Raw genomic sequence first — 24013 nt, forward strand, 5'->3', positions numbered from 1 at the left:
CCGGCCCCGGCGCGCTCACGGGGCCCCGGGCCTGGCTCCCAGGTGGCACGCCTCCCTCCGGCCCCGGCGCGCTCACGGGGCCCGGGCCTGGCTCCCAGGTGGCACGCCTCCCTCCGGCCCTCGTAGGCTCACGGGGCCCGGGCCTGGCTCCCAGGTGGCACCCCTCCCCTCCGGCCCCGGCGCGCTCACGGGGCCCGGGCCTGGCTCCCAGGTGGCACGCCTCCCTCCGGCCCTCGTAGGCTCACGGGGCCCGGGCCTGGCTCCCAGGTGGCACCCCTCCCTCCAGCCCCGGCGCGCTCACGGGGCCCCGGGCGCGGGCTCCCCGCCGGCCTCCCCGTCCGGCTCCGCGCCCGCCGCGCCCCCGGCCCCGCCGGCCCCCCGCGCCTCCTCCGGGGAGAAGCTCTCGCGCGCGTCATGGAAGGTGGCGGCGTCCTCGTCGGCCCCCGGCCGGGCCCCGACCTCGGGGCTCTGGCTCCCCCCGGCCGGCGAGGAGAACCCTAGCAGGTGGAAGCAGCCCGCCTTCTCGGCCCGGGCCCCCGGCCCGTGGGCGTCCCCCCGGCGCTCCCCCTCACCGCTCTAGAGCCCGGCGCTCGGGAGCCAGGACCACAGCGGGCCGGAAGGCCTCCTGCCCCGCGGCTTCTCCCCCGGAGCCCGGGCTTCGCCCGCCGGCGGGGTCCCGGCCGCCGGGCTGTCCGGGAGCTCCCGGACTCCTGCCGGCTCCTCGTCGGCGGGCGCCCCGGGGGCGGGCGGGCGGCCGGCGCCGGCGGGGACCGCCTCCCACGGCTCTGCGGGCGGGGGGGCTCCGCGCGGGGTGGCCCCACCCGGGTCCGCCCGCGGGGAGGGCGCCGGGACCGTCGCCTTCAGCAAGGAAAAGCCGTAGGAAGGGGTCTGCGTCTCGGATTTGGGGATCTCCGATTCCCGCACGATCTGCGTGGAGAAGGCCCCCGCGGTGGCCGGGCGGGCACGCGCGTGCGTCACGGTGCCGCGCAGGACGACCCCCTGACCCTCGCCCGGAGCCCCCTGGAGGTGCACCCTGACTCTAGACACCGGGGGCGCCCGCCAGGCGAGGTCCGCAGGCCGCTCCCCGCCGCCCTCGGCGTCGGCCCCCCGGAGCCCGGGGGGGTCCTGCCCGGCCCGGGACTCCACGTCCCTCACCCCTGGAAAGAACAGGGCCTCGGGGGCGGGGGCGGGGGCGGGGCACGAGAACCGGGGCACCTTCAACGTGGGGAACCGGACGGCGAGCACGGGGTCGCTCACCACAGAGACCCGGGCCGGCACGTCCGCGCGGGAAGCCTTCGGCGGCAGAGGCCCTCGGGGCGGGGGAGAGGCGGGCTGGCCGGGGACCTCGTAGGAGGGGACCCCGGCGGAGCCCTCGGGACCTGGAGACCCGGCGACGGCGGGGCGGGAGGGCAGGGCGGGGTGCGGGCCGGGCCCCCGGGGCGGGGCGGAGGCCCAGGACTCCACCGCACCCACACCCGCGCTGCCCCAGTGCCCGTCGGGGCTGCGGACCACGAACTTGGGCTTATGGAATTTAGGAAAAGACACCCGGACATAAGCGGGTGGAGCGTGCGGGTCGGGAAAGGGGCCCTCGGGAAGGCTGACCATCACACCGGGGACCTCGGCCTCCGGGTCAGCGGAGGGCAGCGGAGCGCTGACCTCGGGGACCTTCGGGTCCCCCTGGACGGAGGGCGGGCAACTGTCGCCCTGCACGCTGGGTGCCGACAGCCCACTAGGGCCCTCCGAGGGTTTCCCGGGCACCGACACCCCAAAGGGCGGCATCGTGAACTTGGGCGTTTTGAACTTGCGGTCTTTGGCGGGCATCTCCTTGTCCCCGGGGGCCAGGTCCCCCTCCGGCTGGGCACCGGGGGCTTGGATGTCCCCCTCCACACCGGGCAGAGCCACCTCCAGGGCAGGAGCACCTGCCTCAGCGGTGGGAACTTCCGGGTCCAGCTTGGGGCCCCTGAGGTCCACTCTGGGCATCCTCAGGCTGGGCATCTGCACCTTGGGCAGGTGGCCTTTGAGACTAAAGCTTGGCCGACGGCCTGACAGTTCTGTCGTGGGGAGTTGGTCATCACACTCCTTCTTGGTCACCAGGCCAGCCTCGACCTCCAGTTCAACAGAGGACAGCTGAGCACTGACGTCAGGAGTCTTCACTACACCGTGGACGGTGGGAACATCCACATCGCCCTGCACCTTGGGTGCAGAAACCTCCATCGTTCTCTCTGAGGGCTTCCCAGGCACCGACACCCCGAAGGATGGCATCCTGAACTTGGGCATTTTGAACTTGCTGTCTTTGGCCACCATGTCCTTGTCCCCCAGACTGAGGTCCCCCTCCAACTGGACACCAGGGGTCTCCGTGTCCACATCCAGGCTGGGCAGCACCCTTTCCTCCTCAGGGGTGTCCATTTCATGCTTAGGGCCCTTCAAGTCCAGCTTGGGGCCCTTGATGTGCACCTCAGGACCCTTGATGCCCACTTTGGGCATCTTCAGGCTGGGCCTCTGCATCTTGGCCTGGTGGCCCTCGAGTCCTGCTCTGGCTGGCTGGGCTTTCAGCCCTCCCTCAGGCAGATGGCACTCAGGCAATTTCATGGTCTCCAGGCCGGGTTTGGCCTCCACCTCGGCAGAGGGCATCTGAACGCCGAGGTCAGCGTTCTTCACTTTACCATGGAAGGAGGGAAGGCCCAGGTCTCCCTGCACCTGGGGTGCAGTCACCTCCAGCACACCATCTGAGGGCTTCCTAGGCACTGACACCCCGAAGGACGGCATCTTGAACTTGGGCATTTTGAACTTGCTGTCTTTGGTGGGTATCTCCTTGTCCCCCAGAGCAAGGTCCTCCTCCAACTGGATACCAGGGGCTTGGAGGTCCAACTCCATGCTAGGCAGAGCCCCATCCAGCTCAGGGATACCCGCCTCGGCCTTGGTGCCCTTCATGTCCAGCGAGGGACCCTTGATGTCCACCTGGGGGCCCTTGATGTCCACTCTGGGCATCTTCAGGCTGGGCATCTGCACCTTGGGCAGGTGGCCCTTGAGACTAAAGCTTGGCCGACGGCCTGACAGTTCTGCCGAGGGGAGTTGGTCATCACACTCCTTCTTGGTCACCAGGCCAGCCTCGGCCTCCAGTTCAACAGAGGACAGCTGAGCACTGACGTCAGGAGTCTTCACTACACCGTGGACAGTGGGAACATCCACATCGCCCTGCACCTTAGGCACAGAAATGCCCATCGCTTTCTCTGCCGTTTTCCCAGGCACCGACATCCCGAAGGACGGCACCTTGAACTTGGGCATTTTGAACTTGCTGTCTTTGGTGGGCACCTCCTTGTCCCCCTGGACCAGATCCCCCTCCTGCTTGGCAGTGGGGACTTGGATGTCCCCCTCCACACTGGGCAGAGCCACCTCCAGATCAGGGACATCAGCCTTGGTGCCCTTCACGTCCACCTGGGGGCCCTTAATATCCACCTGGGGGCCCTTGATGTCCACTCTGGTCATCTTCAGGCTGGGCATCTCCACCCTGGGCAGGTGGCCCTTGAGACTGGATCCCCCAGGCTGGACAGCCAGGTCTTCCTCGGGTAGCTTGATTGTTACCTGGTCGGCTTTGGCCTCCACTTTTGCAGAAGGCAGCCGAACACTGACGTCAGGGGTCTTGAGGTCCCCCTTGATTGATGGTAGACCCACGTCACACTGCAACGTGGGGCTGGACACCTCTAGAGTGCCCTCTGAGGCCTTGCCAGGCACTGACACCCCAAAGAAGGGCATCTTGAACTTGGGCATTTTGAACTTGCTGTCTTTGGCCACCTCGTCCTTGTCCCCCAGAGTGAGGTCCCCCTCCAACTGGACACCAGGGGCTTGGAGGTCCACCTCCACACTGGGCAGAGCCACCTCCAGATCAGGGACACCCACATCTGCCTTGGGGCCCTTCATGTCCAGCTTGGTCTCCTTGATGTCCACCTGGGGGCCCTTGATGTCCACCTGGGGGCCCTTGATGTCCACCTTGGGCATCTTCAGGCTGGGCATCTGCACCGTGGGAAGGTGACCTTTGAGGCCAGCTCCGGTCAGCTGGCCATCGAGCTTCCCCTCAGGCAGCTGGCCCTTGGGCAATTGCACAGACATCTGTCCAGCCTTGGCCTCCAAATCCACAGCGGGCTGCTGAAGGCTGACCCCAGGGCTTGTTAGTTCACCATGGAACGAGGGCAACTCCCCGCCCCCCTGCACCTTGGGCACAGACACCTCCAGCGCAGCCTCCGAGGGCTTCCCAGGCACTGACACCCCGAAGGACGGCATCTTGACCTTGGGCATTTTGAACTTGCTTCCTTTGGCGTCCACATCCTTGACTTCGAGCGTGAGGTCCTGGTCCAGCTGGGCAGCAGCGGCCTGGATGTCCACGTCCACACTGGGCAGAGCCACCTCCAGATCAGGGACATCAGCCTTGGTGCCCTTGATGTCCACCTGGGGGCCCTTGATGTCCACCTGGGGGCCCTTGATTTCCACCTGGGGGCCCTTGATGTCCACCTGGGGGCCTTTGAGGCCCACTTTGGGCATCCTCAGGCTGGGCATCTGCACCCTGGGCAGGTGACCTTTGAGACTAATGCCTGTCCGATGGCCTGACAGTTCTCTTGTGGGGAGTTGGTCATCACACTCCTTCTTGGCCACAAGTCCAGTCTTGGCCTCCAGTTCAACAGTGGGCAGCCGAACACTGAGGTCTGAAGTCTTCACTTCACCATGGACGGTGGGAATATCTACATCTGCCTGCACCTTTGGCACAGAAATCCCCATCGTTCTCTCTGAGGGCTTTCCAGGCACTGACACCCCGAAGGACGGCATCTTGACCTTGGGCATTTTGAACTTGCTGTCTTTGGCCACCATGTCCTTGTCCCCCAGACTGAGGTCCCCCTCCAAATGGACACCAGAGGCTTGGAGGTCCACCTCCACACTGGGCAGAGCCACCTCCAGATCAGGGCCACCCACCTCTGCCTTGGTGCCATTAATGTCCACCTGGGGGCCCTTGATGTCCACCTGGGGACCCTTGATGTCCACCTGGGGGCCCTTGATGTCCACTTTGGGCATCTTCAGGCTGGGCATCTGCACCCTGGGCAGGTGGCCCTTGAGACTGGCTCCCCCAGGCTGGACAGCCAGGTCTTCCTCGGGTAGCTTGATTGTTACCTGGTCGGCTTTTGCCTCCACTTCTGCAGGAGGCAGCTGAATACTGACTTCAGGGGTCTTGAGGTCCCCCTGGACTGATGGTAGACCCATATCACACTGCAACGTGGGGCTGGACACCTCTAGAGTGCCCTCTGAGGCCTTGCCAGGCACTGACACCCCAAAGGAGGGCATCTTGAACTTGGGCATTTTGAACTTGCTGTCTTTGGCCACCTCGTCCTTGTCCCCCAGAGCCAGGTCCCCCTCCAACTGGACACCAGGGGCTTGGAGGTCCACCTCCACGCTGGGCAGAGCCACCTCCAGATCAGGGACATCAGCCTTGGTGCCCTTGATGTCCACCTGGGGGCCCTTGATGTCCACCTGGGGGCCCTTGAGGCCCACTTTGGGCATCCTCAGGCTGGGCATCTGCACCTTGGGCAGGTGACCTTTGAGACTAAAGCTTGGCCGACGGCCTGACAGTTCTGCCGAGGGGAGTTGGTCATCACACTCCTTCTTGGTCATCAGGCCAGCCTCGGCCTCCAGTTGAACAGCAGGCAACTGAGCACTGAGTTCAGGAGTCTTCACTTCACCTTGGATGGTGGGAACATCCACGTCGCCCTGCACCTTGGGCACAGAAATCCCCATCGTTCTCTCTGAGGGCTTCCCAGGCACTGACACCCCGAAGGATGGCATCTTGAACTTGGGCATTTTGAACTTGCTGTCTTTGGCCACCACATCCTTGTCTCCAGGAATGAGGTCCTCCTCCACCTGGGCACCAGGGGCCTGGAGGTCCACCTCCACGCTAGGCAGAGCCACCTCCAGTTCAGGGACACCCGCCTCTGCCTTGGTGTGCTTCACGTCCAGCTTGGGGGCCTTCACGTCAAGCTTGGGGCCCTTGATGTCCACTTTGGGCATCTTCAGGCTGGGCATCTGCACCCTCGGCAGGTGGCCCTTGAGACTGCCTCCCCCAGGCTGGACAGCCAGGTCTTCCTCGGGTAGCTTGATTGTTACCTGGTCGGCTTTGGCCTCCACTTCTGCAGAGGGCAGCTGAACACTGACTTCAGGGGTCTTGAGGTCCCCCTGGACTGATGGTAGATCCACGTCACACTGCAACGTGGGGCTGGACATCTCTAGAGTGCCCTCTGAGGCCTTGCCAGGCACTGACACCCCAAAGGAGGGCATCTTGAACTTGGGCATTTTGAACTTGCTGTCTTTGTCCACCTTGTCCTTGTCCCCCAGAGCGAGGTCCCCCTCCAACTGGATACCAGGGGCTTGGAGGTCCACCTCCATACTGGGCAGAGCCACCTCCAGATCAGGGACACCCGCCTCTGCCTTGGTGCCCTTCACGTCCAGCTTGGTCCCCTTGATGTCCACCTGGGGGCCCTTGATTTCCACTTTGGGCATCGTCAGGCTGGGCATCTGCACCTTGGGAAGGTGACCTTTGAGACTAATGCCTCTCCGATGGCCTGACAGTTCTGCCGTGGGGAGTTGGTCATCACACTCCTTGGTCACCAGGCCAGCCTCGACCTCCAGTTCAACAGAGGACAGCTGAGCACTGACGTCAGGAGTCTTCACTTCTCCGTGGAAGGTGGGAACATCTACATCTCCCTGCACCTTGGGTGCAGAAATCTCCATCGCACCCTCCGAGGGCTTTCCAGACACTGACACCCCAAAGGATGGCATCTTGACCTTGGGCATTTTGAACTTGCTGTCTTTGGCCACTACATTCTTGTCCCCAAGAATGAGGTCCCCCTCCCGCTTGGCAATGGGGCCTTGGAGGTCCCCCTCCACACTGGACAGAGCCACCTCCACATCGGGGCCACCTGCCTCAGTCTTGGTGCCCTTCACGTCCAGCTTGGTCTCCTTGATGTCCACCTGGGGGCCCTTGATGTCCACCTTGAGCATCTTCAGGCTGGGCATCTGTACCGTGGGAAGGTGACCTTTGAGGCCAGCTCCGGTCAGCTGGCCATCGAGCTCCCCCTCAGGCAGCTGGCCCTTGGGCAATTGCACAGACATCTGTCCAGCCTCGGCCTCCAAATCCACAGCGGGCTGCTGAAGGCTGACCCCAGGGCTTGTTAGTTCACCGTGGAACGAGGGCAGCTCCCCGCCCCCCTGCACCTTGGGCACAGACACCTCCAGCGCAGCCTCTGAGGGCTTCCCAGGCACTGACACCCCGAAGGACGGCATCTTGACCTTGGGCATTTTGAACTTGCTGTCTTTGGCCACTATGTCCTTGTCCCCCAGACTGAGGTCCCCCTCCAAATGGACACCAGAGGCTTGGAGGTCCACCTCCATACTGGGCAGAGTCACCTCCAGATCAGGGCCACCCACCTCTGCCTTGGTACCCTTCACGTCCAGCTTGGTGCCCTGGATGTCCACCTGGGGGCCCTTGATGTCCACTCTGGGCATCTTCAGGCTGGGCATCTGCACCCTGGGCAGGTGGCCCTTGAGACTGGATCCCCCAGGCTGGACAGCCAGGTCTTCCTCGGGTAGCTTGATTGTTACCTGGTCGGCTTTGGCCTCCACTTCTGCAGGAGGCAGCTGAACACTGACTTCAGGGGTCTTGAGGTCCCCCTGGACTGATGGTAGACCCATATCACACTGCAACGTGGGGCTGGACATCTCTAGAGTGCCCTCTGAGGCATTGCCAGGCACTGACACCCCAAAGGAGGGCATCTTGAACTTGGGCATTTTGAACTTGCTGTCTTTGTCCACCTTGTCCTTGTCCCCCAGAGCGAGGTCCCCCTCCAACTGGACACCAGAGGCTTGGAGGTCCACCTCCACGCTGGGCAGAGCCACCTCCAGATCAGGGACACCCGCCTCTGCCTTGGTGCCCTTCATGTCCAGCTTGGTCTCCTTGATGTCCACCTGGGGGCCCTTGATGTCCACCTTGGGCATCTTCAGGCTGGGCATCTGCACCGTGGGAAGGTGACCTTTGAGGCCAGCTCCGGTCAGCTGGCCATCGAGCTTCCCCTCAGGCAGCTGGCCCTTGGGCAATTGCACAGACATCTGTCCAGCCTTGGCCTCCAAATCCACAGCGGGCTGCTGAAGGCTGACCCCAGGGCTCGTTAGTTCACCGTGGAACGAGGGCAGCTCCCCGCCCCCCTGCACCTTGGGCACGGACACCTCCAGCGCAGCCTCCGAGGGCTTCCCAGGCACTGACACCCCGAAGGACGGCATCTTGACCTTGGGCATTTTGAACTTGCTTCCTTTGGCGTCCACATCCTTGACTTTGAGCGTGAGGTCCTGGTCCAGCTGGGTAGCAGCGGCCTGGATGTCCACGTCCACACTGGGCAGAGCCACCTCCAGATCAGGGACATCAGCCTTGGTGCCCTTCACGTCCACCTGGGGGCCCTTGATGTCCACCTGGGGGCCCTTGATATCCACCTGGGGGCCCTTGATGTCCACTTTGGGCATCTTCAGGCTGGGCATCTGCACCCTGGGCAGGTGGCCCTTGAGACTGGCTCCCCCAGGCTGGACAGCCAGGTCTTCCTCAGGGAGCTTGATTGTTACCTGGTCGGCTTTGGCCTCCACTTCTGCAGGAGGCAGCTGAACACTGACATCAGGGGTCTTGAGGTCCCCCTGGACTGATGGTAGATCCACGTCACACTGCAACGTGGGGGTGGACACCTCTAGAGTGCCCTCTGAGGCCTTGCCAGGCACTGACACCCCAAAGGAGGGCATCTTGAACTTGGGCATTTTGAACTTGCTGTCTTTGTCCACTGTGTCCTTGGCCCCCAGAGCAAGGTCCCCCTCCAACTGGACCCCAGGGGCTTGGAGGTCCACCTCCACGCTGGGCAGAGCCACCTCCAGATCAGGGCCACCCGCCTCTGCCTTGGTGCCCTTCACGTCCAGCTTGGGACCCCTGAGGTCCACTTTGGGCATCCTCAGGCTGGGCATCTGCACCTTGGGCAGGTGGCCTTTGAGACTAAAGCTTGGCCGACGGCCTGACAGTTTTGTCGCAGGATGTTGGTCATCACACTCTTTCTCAGTCACCAGGCCAGCCTCGGCCTCCAGTTCAACAGAGGACAGCTGAGCACTGAGTTCAGGAGTCTTCACTTCTCCGTGGACGGTGGGAACATCCACATCTCCCTGCACCTTGGGGGCAGAAACTTCTATTGCACCCTCCGAGGCCTTCCCAGGCACTGACACCCCGAAGGACGGCATCCTGAACTTGGGCATTTTGAACTTGCTGTCTTTGGTGGGTATCTCCTTGTCCCCCAGAGCAAGGTCCCCCTCTAGCTGTGGACCAGGGGCTTGGAGTTCCACACTAGGCTGAGCCAACTCCAGCTCAGGGCCACCCGCCTCGAACTTGGTGCCCTTCACGTCCAGCTTGGGGCCCTTGAGGTCCACTTTGGGCATCTTCAGGCTGGGCCTCTGCACCTTGGGCAGGTGGGTTTTGATACTGGTTCCATCAGGCTGGCCATCCGGGTCTCCCTGGGGTAGCTGGCCCTCGGGCAACTCAATTATCACTTGGTTGGCTTTGGCCTTAGGATCGGCAGAGAGCAGCTGAATGCTGGCCTCAGGGGTCTTGACGTCCCCCTGGACTGAGGGCAAGCCTAAGTGTCCCTGCACCTTGGGTATCGACTCCTCCCGCGCCCCTTCTGTGGGCTTGTGGGGGCCCAGCCCTCCGAAGGACGGCATCTTGATCCCGGGCGTTCTGAACTTGCTGTCTGTGGTGGCCCCATCCTTGTCCCCCACGGGTAGCGCGCTGTCCAGCATGATACCGGGGCCCTCAGCGTCCACCCCCACGCTCATTGTGTTTCCATCACTTCTGCTATACGGGCTGCTTTCTTTTGTCAGGCTCCTATTTTGTTCTCCTTGTTTTTCTATTACGCCGGTGTGTATTTCACTTCCGTTTTTCACGTATGTGTTTTTGTCTTCAATGTTATCTAAGCCCGTTGCTATTTTCTTGTCCCTTCTTCTTTCCCCTGTTTCCCTCTCCTTTTCTTGGGCTTGCTTTCTGTCGCCCGTTCCTACCTCTTTTGAGGGCGACCATGCGAAGGAGGGCATCTTGAAGCTGGGCGTTTTCCTCCTCGCTGGGCTTGGGTCCTCGCGGGTCTCGTCCCCGGCCATGGCTCCCGTGCCGGGGGGCCCTCCGCCCGCCGGCCCTCCCTCCTGTGCCGGCCCTCCCGCCGGGGGGATGGAGGCGCCCCATCCCTCCTCTCCTTCGGGCAGTGCGGTCCCCCCTCCCCAAGGCCTCTGCTCGTGAGCAAACGTGCCTCGTTCTTGGGAAAATCCAAACGCTGGTGTCTTGAGAGGGCGTATGCGGACCCGGGCTTCCCGAGGCGGGCTCCGTGTGTCTCCGTGCTCCGGGTCACCTCGCGGAGGCGGCCTGGCGATCCTCCTTCCCGGGCCCTGCGCCGCCGCCCCCCCCGTCCTCCCCACGCGATCCCGGGGCCGGCCAGCCGCCTGCCTCGCCCGGCGTCGCCCTCTGCGGCCCGGCCGCCCTGCCTTCCTCCTCTCCGGGAACGGCGAGGCTCGACTCCGCGGGCCGGTGTGAGCTCTGCGCGGGCGCGGCCTCTCGCCCCTCGGCCCTGCCCTCCTGTCTGCCACCTGCCACCCTCTCCGCCTCCGGCAGCTCCTCATACCCGGGCTCCGACGGCTCCCGCACCCCTGCGTGCGCCGGGGCCCCGGCCCGCCGGCCCGTCTGGCCCTGCTCAGAGCCCCTTCCGAGCCGCAGGGGCAGAGGGCACCTCTTCCTGCGGCCGCCGGGCGCGGCCTTCTCCGGCGCCTCCGTGTCGGTGTCGGCTGGGGACCCCCCGCGCGAGCCCCCGCCTTCAGGGGCCTCTGAGGAGCTGCGGGAGCGCCGGGGTCCCGACGCCCGCCGGCTCCTTAGGGCTGGGAATTTGGGCCAAGAAAGCCTGTCCTGCGACCTCCGACCTCGACCTCCGCCGGGGGTGGAGAGGAGCCTCTCCCGGTCTCCATCCGCCTCCAGCGTCCTCGCGGGGGCCTCTGCGCACGCCTCCGCCGCCTCCGTGTCCTGAGTCACGAGGAGGGGAGGCCAGTTAGGGCCGGGGGCCGGGACTCGGGCCGGGGGCCGGGACTCGGGCCGGGGGCCGGGACTCGGGCCGGGGGGCGGGGACTCGGGCTGGGGGCGGGGACTCGGGCCGGGGGGCGGGGACTCGGGCCGGGGGGCGGGGACTCGGGCCGGGGGGCGGGGACTCGGGCCGGGGGGCGGGGACTCGGGCCGGGGGCCGGGGACTCGGGCCGGGGGCCGGGGGGCGGGGACTCGGGCCGGGGGGCGGGGACTCGGGCCGGGGGGCGGGGACTCGGGCCGGGGGGCGGGGACTCGGGCCGGGGGGGCGGGGACTCGGGCTGGGGGCCGGGACTCGGGCCGGGGGGCGGGGACTCGGGCTGGGGGCCGGGACTCGGGTCGGGGGGCCGGGACTCGGGCCGGGGGGCGGGGACTCGGGCCGGGGGCGGGGACTCGGGCCGGGGGGCGGGGACTCGGGTCGGGGGGGCGGGGACTCGGGCTGGGGGCCGGGGACTCGGGCCGGGGGCCGGGGACTCGGGCCGGGGGGGCGGGGACTCGGGCCGGGGGCCGGGACTCGGGCCGGGGGGCGGGGACTCGGGCCGGGGGGGCGGGGACTCGGGCCGGGGGGCGGGGACTCGGGCCGGGGGGGCGGGGACTCGGGCCGGGGGGCGGGGTCACGGCGCTGGCCACGGCAGCCACGGCGGCCTCACCTGCTGTTCCGGGCCCTTCCAGCCCCGCGGAGGGGGGTGGACAGCCCAGGCCTCCTCCTCACCGGCGGCGAGTTTCCGCTTGAGGTGGAACTGAACTTTGTAGGGCTCCGAGTACTGTAGAATTTTGAGAGCATCTTCATATTTAATGTCATCGAAGAATATGGTCGCACTGAGCAGCTGGTCTCCTAGGAGAGAAGAGGCCGCTCACTCTCCTGCGTGCGGAGGGCTGGGCGTGGCCCGGGAGGCCCCCCTCCCCACACCCCCCAGCCCCCCGGCTCACAGGGGACCGGTCAGGGCGGAAGGAGGCCATGTGTACCTGCTCTCAGGCTGAAGAGCTTGGCAGCCGAGGAATCCTTCAGCACTTGCTTGACAAAGAGGCCCTGGGTGCCGCCGCCCGTGACACTGTAGCCGCTGGCTCCCGCCTCCACCTCCGTCTGCAGCGTCACCTCTGCTGTCTCCCGCGCGGCCTGGGACAGGAAGAAGCACACCGGAGCCGTGGGACGGGGCCTGACCCCTGCGCGTCCTGGCTGAGGGCGGGGCACTGTGCCTGCTCCGCCAGGAGGGGGCTCGGGCGGGACCCCTTCCTGTCCCCGCCTCCTGCCTGCGGGACCCGGGCAGGGCAGGGGTTCCCCATGGGCTCCCAGGGCTCCCCGCCTGGGCGGTACCTGGGGGTGGCTCATGCTGGAGGCCGGTGAGTCCCCCGAGAGCCGCTTCCACCACGACCTCCGCCTCCCCGAGGCGCGGCGCCGGCCCGGAGCCTCGTCCTGCAGTCACAGGGTTGAAGGTCGTCCACGGAAATGGGGTCATTGGGCGTGCGTGCCCTGCCCCTGCCACAGCCAAACCTCCCCAGGCCAAACCTCCCCGCCTCAACCCCACAACTACACTCACACCTCCCCCCACCCCACGCCCACACCTCCCCCCACCCCACGCCCACACCTCCCCCACCCCACGCCCACACCTTCCCCCCACCCACCCCACGCCCACACCTACACCTCCCCCCACCCCACACCCACACCTCCCCCCACCCCACACCCACACCTCCCCCCACCCCACGCCCACACCTTCCCCCACCCACCCCACGCCCACACCTTCCCCCCACCCACCCCACGCCCGTACCTCCCCCCTGGCGGCACATCCAGCCCTCCCCACAGTGGCAGGCCCTGCCTAGAACCTCACCTGGACTCCAAAGCCAGCACCCTCAGCCACACATTCGTAGACCGGTGAGGAGCCCTGAGGCCGGGGCCGGATGATCTCCTCCTCGGGCCCTCGGGTCACCTGGCGGGCGGCAAGAAGGAAGTGGCCGTCAGGGCCAGGCTCCCCCAGGAAGGACGGGGTGGGTCTGGGGGTACCCGCGGCTCCCCCCTCACTTACGGAGTCGTCCTCCCAGCTCTCCACCTCGGGCCGCCCCGGCTGCGGCTGTGGGCTGGACCCTGGGAAGAGAGGGAGAAGCAGCCTGTGAGACCAGGCGGGCGGAGGGAGGAAGAACGGGGTGCAGGCCGGGTCTGGGGAGGCCCCCAGCCCCTGGGCCCGGCAGCCTGAGGACTGAGCACGCGGGAGTCAGACACCAGGACTTCACACACCGAGTCCAAAAGCGTCATCCACATGGTCCATTAAATGTGCAGCGATCAACCGAAAATGACAGAACGCACAAGAAACAAGAAGGCGCCACCTACTCTGAGGAGCAACGCGTGAACAAAACCTGCCTCTAAAACGTAGACATGGAACCTCAGCACTTGCGAGGCTGAGGCAGGGAGCATTGCAAACTGAAGGCCAGTCAGGGCTACGCAGGGAGACCTTGTCACAAAACTCCAAGGGGAAAGCACACCTGAGTGGCAGAGTCCTGTCTAGAGTGTGCGAGGCCCAGGGTTTGATCCCCGCTACCACACACACACACACAGACACGCGTGCGTGCGCACGCGCATTCAAAACACTAAAGTAAGCCAGGCCCCACTGGCTCATGCCTGTAATCCTAGCTACACAGTTTAGAATAAGCCCAGGAAGGACAGTCCACAAGTCCCTTATCTCCAATTAACCAGCAAAATGCCAGAAGGAGAGCTGTTGCTCAAGTGGCAGAACACCAGCTTTGAGCAAAAAAAAAAAAAAAAAATTTAAAAAGCAGCACCTAGGCCTTGAGATCAAGCCCCAGGACTGACATAAAAACAAAAGCAAAATCCCCAAGTGATGACAATGTTCAATGAGGAGAAGATCTCATAAAGAAACAGAGGTGTGTGTGTGTGTGTGTGTGTGTGTGAGAGAGAGAGAGAGAGAGAGAGAGAGAGAGAGATTTCTGGGTGTCACAGGCCCGGGCACTGTCCCTGAACTTTTTTGTTCAAGGCCAGCACTCTATCACTTTAGTGACCATAGCACCATTTCTGGCTTTTTGTTGTTGTTGTTGTTGTTGTTGTTCACAGGGCTTGGACTCTGGGCCTGGGCGCTGTCCTTGAGCTCTTCCAGTCAAGGCTAGTGCTCTACCACTTGAGCCACAGCCCCACTTCCTGTTTTCTGGTGGTTCATTGGAGATGAGAGTCTCTTGGGGACTTTCCTGCCCTGGAGGGCTTTGAACTGCGATCCTCAGATCTCAGCCTCCTGAGTAGCTGAGATCACAGGCGTGAGCCACCAGCACCCAGCTGGCTATTTTTTGATAGTTAATTGGAGATCAGAGTCTCATGGACTTTCCTGCCAAATCTAGCTTGGAACCAGGATCCTTAGATCTTAGGTTTCTGAATTGCTAGGATTACAGATATGAGAAAATAAATAGAAATTATTCTTTAAAAGTCAAGTGGAAATTCTGGAGTTGAGAATCTACTACAGGGACACAGCTGCCTATTTGAGTGGGCAAGAGGAAGACTATACCCAGAGAAATTCACCAGTTTGAAGAACAAGAGGAGGAAAGATTGAAGAAACACGAGCTGAAGGGAGCCACAGAGGTTGGTAAGAGAAAGAGGCAGAAAAATACAGAAGCAATGGCTGAAAGCAATCCACAGATCCAATGACAAGCCCTGAGCAGGAGCAGAGCGACCCGCCCTGGAGACATCAGAGTGAAAATGCTTACGAAAAAGACACTCCCGGGCAAAGGCATTGAGAACAACAGAGTCCTGGAGCCCGGGAGAACAGGAGAGCGGTGTTTACAGCAGTGAAAGAAGGGATGTTAACCAACTGTCCTTCAAAGTAAAGCAAAATAGAGCCACTCCCGCAGTTCTAAGTCATCTGCCACACAAGAAATACTTAAAGGAACTGGGCTAGTCTCTCACTCAAATCCGCTAGCGTGGATGGGGGTCATGGCCAAAGACAAACAGTTCAGTGGTGTGCCGGCTCCATAAGAGGACCTGGCCCTGAGTTACATCAGGACCTGATTTTTGTCGTGCGCAAACATCAGAATTGCCTTACACAACCTAAGGATGTTGCCCCTCACCAAGGGACAGAACCCGGGGGCCCTGGGCCCCTTCTCCACCGGTGCAAGGGTCTGGGTGTGCAGCCGCAGCTTCTTGCTCTGTCCTTTCCATGAGTAAATGGCTCAGGGTTCACCAGCCATATGGTGTCTTTTTTCGTTTTCGTTGGGTTTTTCCACCTGAGGTGGCTTTGAACCCTCTCCTCAGATCTCAACCTCCTGAGTAGTTAGAATTATAGGTGTGAGCCACTGGGGCCGGTTCAGCCGTAAGGTTTCTCCTGCAGAAGCAACTATTAGACAACATGCAAGTGAATAAGAGGATTGTCTGCCGATTGTGCTTATCAAGGGGTCGGCTGCCCAGGGCACAGCAGACAGACAGAGCTGGCAAAGGGGATTCCATCTAAGTAAAGAAGTTTCTGCACACTAAAGGACGGAATCCTAACCTAGAAAGGCAGCCATCAGACTGGGGGCAGGCAGAGGCCCAATATCCAAGAAACAGACCCCTCCCAAAGCTAACAGACCAATGGGTAAATGGGCAACGGGGCTAAGGAGAGACTTCTCAAAAGAAGAAAGAATGGCAAACAGACACAGGAGGAAATAAATGCTCAGCACGCCCGCCACAAGGGGAACACAGAGCGAAACGCCCTGGAGACCCCAGCGCACCCCGGCTGGACTGGCCCACACCAGGCGCCGGAACAAGGTGAGGGGGACCCAGGCCCAGAAAGCCCAAACTCCTCGATCGGAACGGAGCCGGGGCTGTGCGTGGGAGGCGCCCAGCCCACCCTGGCCACCCTTCCCCGGGGAGGTGCGGGGCGAACCCGCGGCCGCTCCCTGGGCACCACCGGCCCCCCTGCTCCCGACCCCGGGGCTGCCCGCAGAGGAGGCCCCGCCCCTCCGGCCCGCCCAAGCCCCAGGCCCCTCCGGCCCCGCCCCTCCGGCCCCGGCCACGCCCCTCCGGTCCCGGCCCCGCCCCTCCGGCCCCGCCCCGCCCCCCGCCCCTCCGGCCCCGCCCCTCCGGCCCAGCCCCAGGCCCCTCCGGCCCCGCCCCTCCGGCTCCGGCCCCGCCCCTCCGGCCCGCCCAAGCCCCAGGCCCCTCCGGCCCCGCCCCTCCGGCCCCGGCCACGCCCCTCCGGTCCCGGCCCCGCCCCTCCGGCCCCGCCCCTCCGGCTCCGGCCCCGCCCCGGCCCCGCCCCTCTGGCCCCGGCCCCGCCCCTCCGGCCCCGCCCCAGGCCCCTCCGGCCCCGCCCCTCCGGCCCAGCCCCAGGCCCCTCCGGCCCCGCCCCCATCCGCCCCGCTGGCCCCTCCTGGAACTCCATAAGGAAAGAGCGCGGCTCCACCACGGTCAGGAGGCCTTGTGCCACGGCCCCTGCCCCGCCCGGAGGGAGGGCCTGCCCGCGCCTGCCATGTTCCCGGAGACAGCCCTGCGAGGAGGGGCGGCGGCAGAGCCGAGGGGGCGGGCACGGGCAGGGCCGGCCTGAGACCAGGGCCCTTCCCCACTGCAGCCTCCTTCTTCCCAGAAACAGCCGTCCATGCCTCCTGCCTCCCTCCACTCCCCCACCCCGTGCCCTGGACCCCGGCCCCCTGTCCATGCCTCCTGCCCCCCTCCACTACCCCACCCCGTGCCCTGGCCCCCCCCTCCACCCCCCCACCCCGTGCCCTGGCCCCCGGCTCCCTGTCCATGCCTCCTGCCCCTCCCTGCACCCCAGGCCCCCGCCCCCTCCAGCCCCCAGACTTCTCCTGTGCCACCTCCTCTATGCAGACCTGGCTTGGATAACCTGCCCCCGCTTGTGGACACCGCAGATCCCTGGTGCACCACACAGTAGGTGCATAATCAATGCTAGAGCAAGGAGGAGATGGAGAAGGGCAGGGCAGGGCAGGGAAGGGCAGGGCTGGTCATGGCTCCTGCAGTGGCGGACCTGAGAGGACCCAGTCCTTGGACTGGATGGGCAATGGGTGCCCCACCCCCACCCCGCCCTGGTGCCTGCAGAAGCTGAGGCACAGCACAAGGTGCACCAGCCCCGACTCCACAGAGCCCCGCAGCCTGCAGGACCAGCCCATGGCCCCATCCACCCAGTCAGGGCAAGACAACTAAACCTGTTGTGTGCCTAGAAGGGCTGGCTGGGCCCACGAGGAGGTGGCCCACCACTCCAGGTCCCTAGAGCCCACCTTGGGTGCCCCAAGAAGAGCCGGCTGAGTGGGCTGGGGATATAGCCTAGTGGCAAGCATGCCTGCCTCGGATACACGAGGCCCTAGGTTCGATTCCCCAGCACCACATATACAGAAAACGGCCAGAAGCGGTGCTGTGGCTCAAGTGGCAGAGTGCTAGCCTTGAGCGGGAAGAAGCCAGGGACAGTGCTCAGGCCCTGAGTCCAAGGCCCAGGACTGGCCAAAAAAAAAAAAAAAAAGAAGAAGAAGAGCCGGCTGAGCCTGCCTGAGCCCCTCCACAATCTCCCCGGGCCCCTGCACACCAAACCACATCAGCAGGCACTGTCTGTGGCTCCCTCCCCAAGCCGCAAGGCACAGCCTCTGGGACCTGCGTGTCCTCTGCTGGCACCTGTGTCCCCCACAGCCCAGGCATCCTGCAAACCAGAGCCCCGGCCCCCCTGCCCAGGGCCAGGTCCTGCCCAGCGTCCACAGGCCTGGGGCGGGTGGGTCCCGGCTTTCCTCAGGTTCCAGGTTCCCTGGGGTGGAGGAAGCCTCTCTCTCGACACACTGGCTCTCCAGTCCAGCCTGCGCTGGTGCACTGACCCCTGCCCTTCCATCTCGCAGGGCTGGGGAGGAAGGGGCCCAACGATGCCCCGCCCAACTCAGCTGCCCCCCCCTCCCCCAGCACACTGACCTGCTGGGAACGCTACTGGGTGGACCGTAGAAGAGGGGCATCCTCTCCAAGGCCAGGCCTGGACTCTCCCAACTCCAGAAGCCTCTGGAGTGGGCTGCCTCCCTCCAGCCCCTCCCTGTTCCTGATCCGCCGGCCCGCCCGCCCCACCGTCCCTCCCTCCCAAAGCCGCCACCTCCTCAGCCAAGCCCAGAGCCCTGCCAAGACCCCCACGCCCCACTGGGGGAGTGGACGGGCCTCCTTGCAGGCCCCACCCCCCCCAGCACTCAGCCTCTGGGAGCCGAGGACCCCCCTCGGCCCCCACTGCCCAGGGACCCCCCTGCCCAGGCGGCTGACCGTGAAGAAATGCCTGCCGCCCGCCCGCCCGCTCTGTGAGTCCCAAAGGCCGCCCAGTGCACACGCTGCTGCCGTGCAGACCCACACGCAGGGGTGCAGGGCCGCAGGTTCCCCGTGGGGCTGGGGCAGAGGTTCAGAGCTGGGGCGGCTGGGGCTCAGGGAGGGAAATGCGAGCAGGATCCACGGCCGGAGCCACGGGGACCTGCGCCGGGTGCCCTCGGGGACGGCCAGGGCTGCCACCACCCGTCCCGCCCTGAGGGTGACTGGACCCCAGCCCTCCAGCAGACGTTAGGCCCCGGCTTGAATCCCGACTCAGAGGCTCGAGTCACCGCGCAGCCCGGTGCGGCGGGGCCCCTCCCTGCTCCCGTTATGGGGCACCGACGGCACCTGAGGAGCACACCGCCCGGGGGACCCCACCTCACTGCTGTCCCCACCCCCCACGCCCCCCCTCCCCCCGCTGCGGCTGCTCTGCCTCTCCCACTCCCTGACTCCTCTCTCTGCGGTGTCAGCGCTCAGCCCTGCCTCTCCTGGCTTTGGTCGGCCCACAGGCCCGGGCAGCACCCGGCCCCTGTGCCAGGCACAGGTGCGCTGGGGTCACAAGCCACCGCCGCACCCTGAGCCCACGGCCCACGGGGTGAGGCCCGCCCGCCCCACGCCCACGGCCCACGGGGTGAGGCCCGCCCGCCCCACGCCCACGGCCCACCCCACGCCCACGGCCCACGGGGTGAGCCCCGCCCGCGCCCACGGCCCACGGCCCACGGGTGAGGCCCGCCACCCCGGCACCCGCGACTCACAGGCGACTGCGGCGGAGGGGCCTTCCCTGGGGCCGGGGGCTGGCAGGCCCCTCAGGAAGGAAGGGCCTGTGCCACGTCCCTGCCCGACCCTCCAGGCCCCAGTCAGCCACCGCTGCGCTGAGATGGAAGCTCCTCTGAGCGGCTGAGGGAGCAAGGCCGCCACTCAGACCTGGAAGCCAGGAGGAGAGGGCAAGAGGGCCCCGGGGCAGCCAGGGGCTCCGCGTGGTCCACACGCTGGCCTCCAGCTCTCCCACAGCCCTGCCCTGAAAACCGAATGGGCGGGCTGGGGAAGGTGGCTTAGGGGTAGAGCGCTCGCCTAGCATGCATGAAGCCCGGGGTTCGAATCATCACCACATAAGCAGAAAAAGCCAGCCATGGCGCTGTGGCTCACGTGGTAGAGTGCTAGCCTTGAGCAAGAAAAAAACAAAAGCAGCAGCAGCAGCTCAGGGTCAGTGCTCAGGCCCTGAGCTCAAGCCCCAGGAGTGGCAATAAATAAATAAATACTCACGGTCCCCAGAGCTGAACCTCCCTGTTTGCAGTGTGAGGAAGGGCGGGCCGCTCCCCGGTGCTCTCGCCTGAGAAGTGCGTTTCTTCCCTGACACCCACCAGACTGCCCACGGCCAGGGCTGGATGAGGCCGCAGAGGCCCAGCCCAGCCGGCATGAGACCGGACGGACACACAGGAGACATGTCACCAGCTGCCTGCCCAGGACCGCTATGCCCAGCTGCACACACGGCAACAACAATGCGTCTCCAGCTCCTGCCCCCTCCCTCTGGCCCCCTGGCCCCATGCCCCGGGACTCAGGGCCCCGGCTTGGCCTTGAGGCTAGGCTGCCTCAAGCAGAGAGAAGAGGCACTGCAACCAGCCGCAGGCTGTAGCTCAGCCTCCCGGGGGGGCTACCCCCCCAAGACGGGCTGCACCTCCGGAAGGTGCTGCCACCGCCAGCCCGGCCCTCTGTGGACATCCCCCTGCACGCCGCTCAGCCGCTGGGTGGGGGTACCGGCAGCCGGGGCGCCAAGAATCTGCTGAGTGGCAGCACGTGAGGGTAAGGCCGGGCACGGTGGCTGCACCTGCAAACCCAGCTACTCAAGAGGAAGCCCACGCCGGCCAAGAGTGAGTGAGACTCGAACTCCACCAACCACCTCCGCATCACGGCTCGGCTCCTGCGGCCGCCTGGCCGCATGGGAGGCGGACAGCAACGGTGCCAGGCAGAGAGTGACGGGAGCAGAAAGGGCTGGAGGGGTGGCTCAAGAGGAAGAGCACCTGCCTGGCAAGTGCAGGGCCCTGAGCTCGACACTCCAGGACCGAGGGGAGGGGGGCAGAAGGGGAGCAGCCACAGAATCCTAGGGCTCTGAGCCCAGGAGGGCAAGCGCCAGGGTGGCCCCATCCTGGAGCCCAGGCCCGGCTCTGGGTCCCCGTGGGAACCTGGTGCTGGCAGAGGCCGGGTGGGGCCTGGGACGGCGGCCGGTGAGTCAGTCACACAGCCAGAGCCAAGTGTGCGGCCGGGCGTTCCCGGGAGGCGTGTCACCACCCGCCGCCCCCCGGAGCCTGCAGGGAGGGGCCCCAGGACCGGCCGCCTCCTCACCCCCAGCGGCGGCACTCCGAACGCGCAGGCCGCGGCTGACAAAGGGACGCGGGGCGGGGCGGGAGCCCTGAGCCGGCAACCCGAGGCCAAGCTGGGCCCACCCCGGAGCAGGAGGGGGCTGAGCCCCTAACCAAGGGAGGCCAGGACCCCGCTAGTGGACGGGAGTCACCAGCCCCTGGGGAGCCCCCCGACGGGCCCCGCAGCCCAGGGAGGCGCAGGCCCGGGCAGGCCCTCGGCCGTCCGGCCCGGCCACGGCTCTGGCAGCCCCGGCTGTTCTTTTCAGCCTCCGCTGAGCCCTTGGCCCTGGACCCCGCATCCAGGGCTGTGCCCAGGCAGGCGGCAGCCTAGGGTTCCACCCTGGGCTCCTGCCAGTCCTCCTCCGAGCCCTGGAAGACATGGCCCTGCCTCAGCGGGCATCGGGCAGGGGCAGTCGGAAACGGGTGTTCTGCGGCATCTGGGGCAGGGGAGGGGGAGGGGGGCCTCCTGGCCTCAGCTCCAATTTTCCATCCGAGAAAGTGCTTTTGACTATTAAATATTTATCCCAGCAAGGCAAGTCGTGGCTCCCACAGACCCAAGGCTTCCAAAAAAAAAAAGGAAAAGAAAGGGAAACCCCGAGGGAGCGGCAGGGGCAGGCGGGGCCCGGCGGACGCCCCTGCAGAACGGCTGCTGGTCAGGGGATCAAGCCGGGGCTCGCGGTGGGCAGCCGAGCCTCCCCCCCCTCCCCCCCGAGCTCAGCCGGCCTGGTCTCCTCCCGCCCCACGCCCTGCCTCCCACCAGGGTGGGCCCCGCCGTCTCATCCCTCCCTTCGGGGCGGCCTGCCCGCCTGCCGGGCTCTGACCCGCTCAGAACGCAAGCCTCCCTCCAGCGCCCGCCCCACCCCCTCTGGCCTCTCCACCTGTTCCTTCTTCCCTGTGCTGCTTCCGGCCTCCACTGCTGAGACCCTTCCTCCAGGAGGCCCCCCGCCCCCATGCGCCCGAGGACAGGTCTGCCCACTGCCCACAGCAGTGCCCACTGTTTGCCCGAGGAACCACGGTGGGTCTCTGCCTACGAGAGGCCAGGTGCACCGAGAATGGACAGGCAGCGGTGCCCGGACGCCCCCACACCCCACCCTCTCTGAGCGCAGGGGACCCCTGGGCAGGCCACACCCCGCCCCTCCTGCCGGGACTCAGGGCCTCCTCGCCCCGGTGCCTTGCTCCCTGGGCAGGCCCGCCCTAGCGGGAACCCGCCCAGAGCCACCCGAGGAAGGAAGGGCACCCACAGGGCTCAAGGAAAAGCCAGGGGAGCCGGGTGCCGGTGGCTCACACCCAGAATCCCAGCTACTCAGGGGACTGAGATTTGAGGATCACAGCGAGAAGCCAGCCTAGTAAGGCCGTGAGACCCTTATCTCCAGGAAACTAAAGTGGCAGAGCGCTAGCCTTGAGGAAAAGAAGCTCAGAGACAGCACCCAGGCCCAGAGCTCAAGCCCCAGGACAGGAAAGAGAGAGAGACAGAGACAGAGAGTGCACTAGGGATCGGCCCAGTAATCCTGGCACTTCCAGAAGAAGCAGCATCCAGCCTGGCTGAGGACAGAAGAGCTTGCCCAGGGAGAGAGAAGGAAGCGAGGGCATTCCTGCTGCAGTCGGGCAGGCAGGGCAGGTGCACTGCTGCCGGGGGGGGGGGGGGCGGGGAACTTGGCCTTGCTGTCCATCCTCAGGCCCCAGCCTGCCTGTCCCTGGCTGCACCAAGTGGACACAGCCTCGGGCGTGTGGAAGGAGCAAGAGGCTGCCCAGTCCACCCAGGCCGTCCAGCCTGACTCTCCGCCAGAGGAAGAGCCGGGGCGCTGTCCAGCACACAAAACCACGTCCAGGGGGGCTTCCTTCAAGCTGGGGGCGGCCCAGGACAACCCTGCCACCTCCTCAGTGGGTGAGAAGGGGTCTGCCACAGCTGTGCCCCTACCCTCCCCACGTCAGGAGAGCCAGCAGCCTAGACACGCCCCCACACCACAGCTGCAGCCTAGACACGCCCCCACACCACAGCTGCAGTCTAGACACGCCCCCCACACCACAGCTGCAGTCTAGACACGCCCCCACACCACAGCTGCAGTCTAGACACGCCCCCACACCACAGCTGCAGTCTAGACACGCGCACACACCACAGCTGCAGCCTAGACACGCCCCCACACCACAGCTGCAGCCTAGACACGCCCCCACACCACACCTGCAGCCTAGACACGCCCCCACACCACACCTGCAGTCTAGACACGCCCCCACACCACAGCTGCAGTCTAGACACGCCCCCACACCACAGCTGCAGCCTCTGTGGTTGCCGGGATGGCCGCCCCGAGGTGCAGAGCTCTTCCTCTGAGCCCCCGGCCCCACGGTGCCCGCCATTGTGGACAACCTGGTCAGGGAGCTGACAGGCCTGTGGCCTCCTCTGACCACGCGGCTCTCGCGGCAACACAGCTCCCCGGCCCTCGGCGGCGCGCCTCTGCAGTGTCCCCACCCTTCCTTTCCTCGGGACAGTCCTCTGTCGTGCTGCCGTCCTCACGTCAGACCCCTCCCGGATGTCCTTGGGCGCGTCCCTGCCCCTGGGCTCCCCTGGAGCCAGGGACAGCCGGGGGGTCCCCAGGCCACCGCAGGCACTGGCAGGTTTCAGGACAGAGACGGAGGCGTGGGCCTCGGGACGCAGCTCTGCCTCTGGGAAGGCACTGGCCTGGCCCGCGGCAGGAAGAGGTGTGCCCCCGTGCCGGCGGGTTGAGGCCCCATGCGGTGTCCCTTCCCACCGCGGGTAGAGCAGGGGGGCGGGGGGGGGAGCACACACCTAGAAGGGGAGGATCCCCATGCCGGGACAGCAAGCTGCGGGCAGGTGCATTCCCACACAGCCAGCAGGGGGCAGTCTCCGCACAAGCTGGGGAGAAAGTCCTAGAACCCGTGGGCTGTGGGCAGTCTGACGGCCTCTGGAAGAGGCGCGGGGGGGGGGGGGGGACACCAGAGAGTAAGGGGACGAGGCAGGGTAGCGCAGGAAGGCAAGGGCAGCAAGCCTGCTGGGAACAGCCTGACAGGGGAGTGGTCCGTATCAGGAACAGGGTCCGCGTGCCCACGTGCAGGGACGGGAGGGCCTGGGACTCCAGCCTGGGGACGGAACCCCGGGAGTTCCATCAGAGCTGCAGCCGGGGCCTCCGACCTCTCTCTCCAGGAGGGTGGGCACAGGAGGGGCTGTCCAGTCAAGCCAGCCGGGGAGTCACTAAGCCAGAAGTAGGAAGCTGGGTCCCAGCT

At 65.8% G+C, this 24013-nt stretch overlaps 1 protein-coding gene across 1 annotated transcript in view; it reads right to left on the minus strand.

The window, feature by feature from the left end:
- Positions 1 to 297: 297 nt before the first annotated feature.
- Ahnak2 (AHNAK nucleoprotein 2) overlaps positions 298 to 24013 on the minus strand; it is a 211084-nt gene continuing 187368 nt past the window's right edge. The window contains 5 exon segments of the mRNA XM_048362033.1: positions 298 to 497; positions 630 to 1379; positions 1470 to 4150; positions 4685 to 8998; positions 9446 to 9708. Of these exon segments, the coding sequence (XP_048217990.1) occupies positions 298 to 497; positions 630 to 1379; positions 1470 to 4150; positions 4685 to 8998; positions 9446 to 9708 (8208 nt within the window).

The sequence above is a fragment of the Perognathus longimembris genome, chromosome 14 (genome assembly GCF_023159225.1).
Source record: "Perognathus longimembris pacificus isolate PPM17 chromosome 14, ASM2315922v1, whole genome shotgun sequence".
NCBI classification, from domain to species: domain Eukaryota; kingdom Metazoa; phylum Chordata; class Mammalia; order Rodentia; family Heteromyidae; genus Perognathus; species Perognathus longimembris.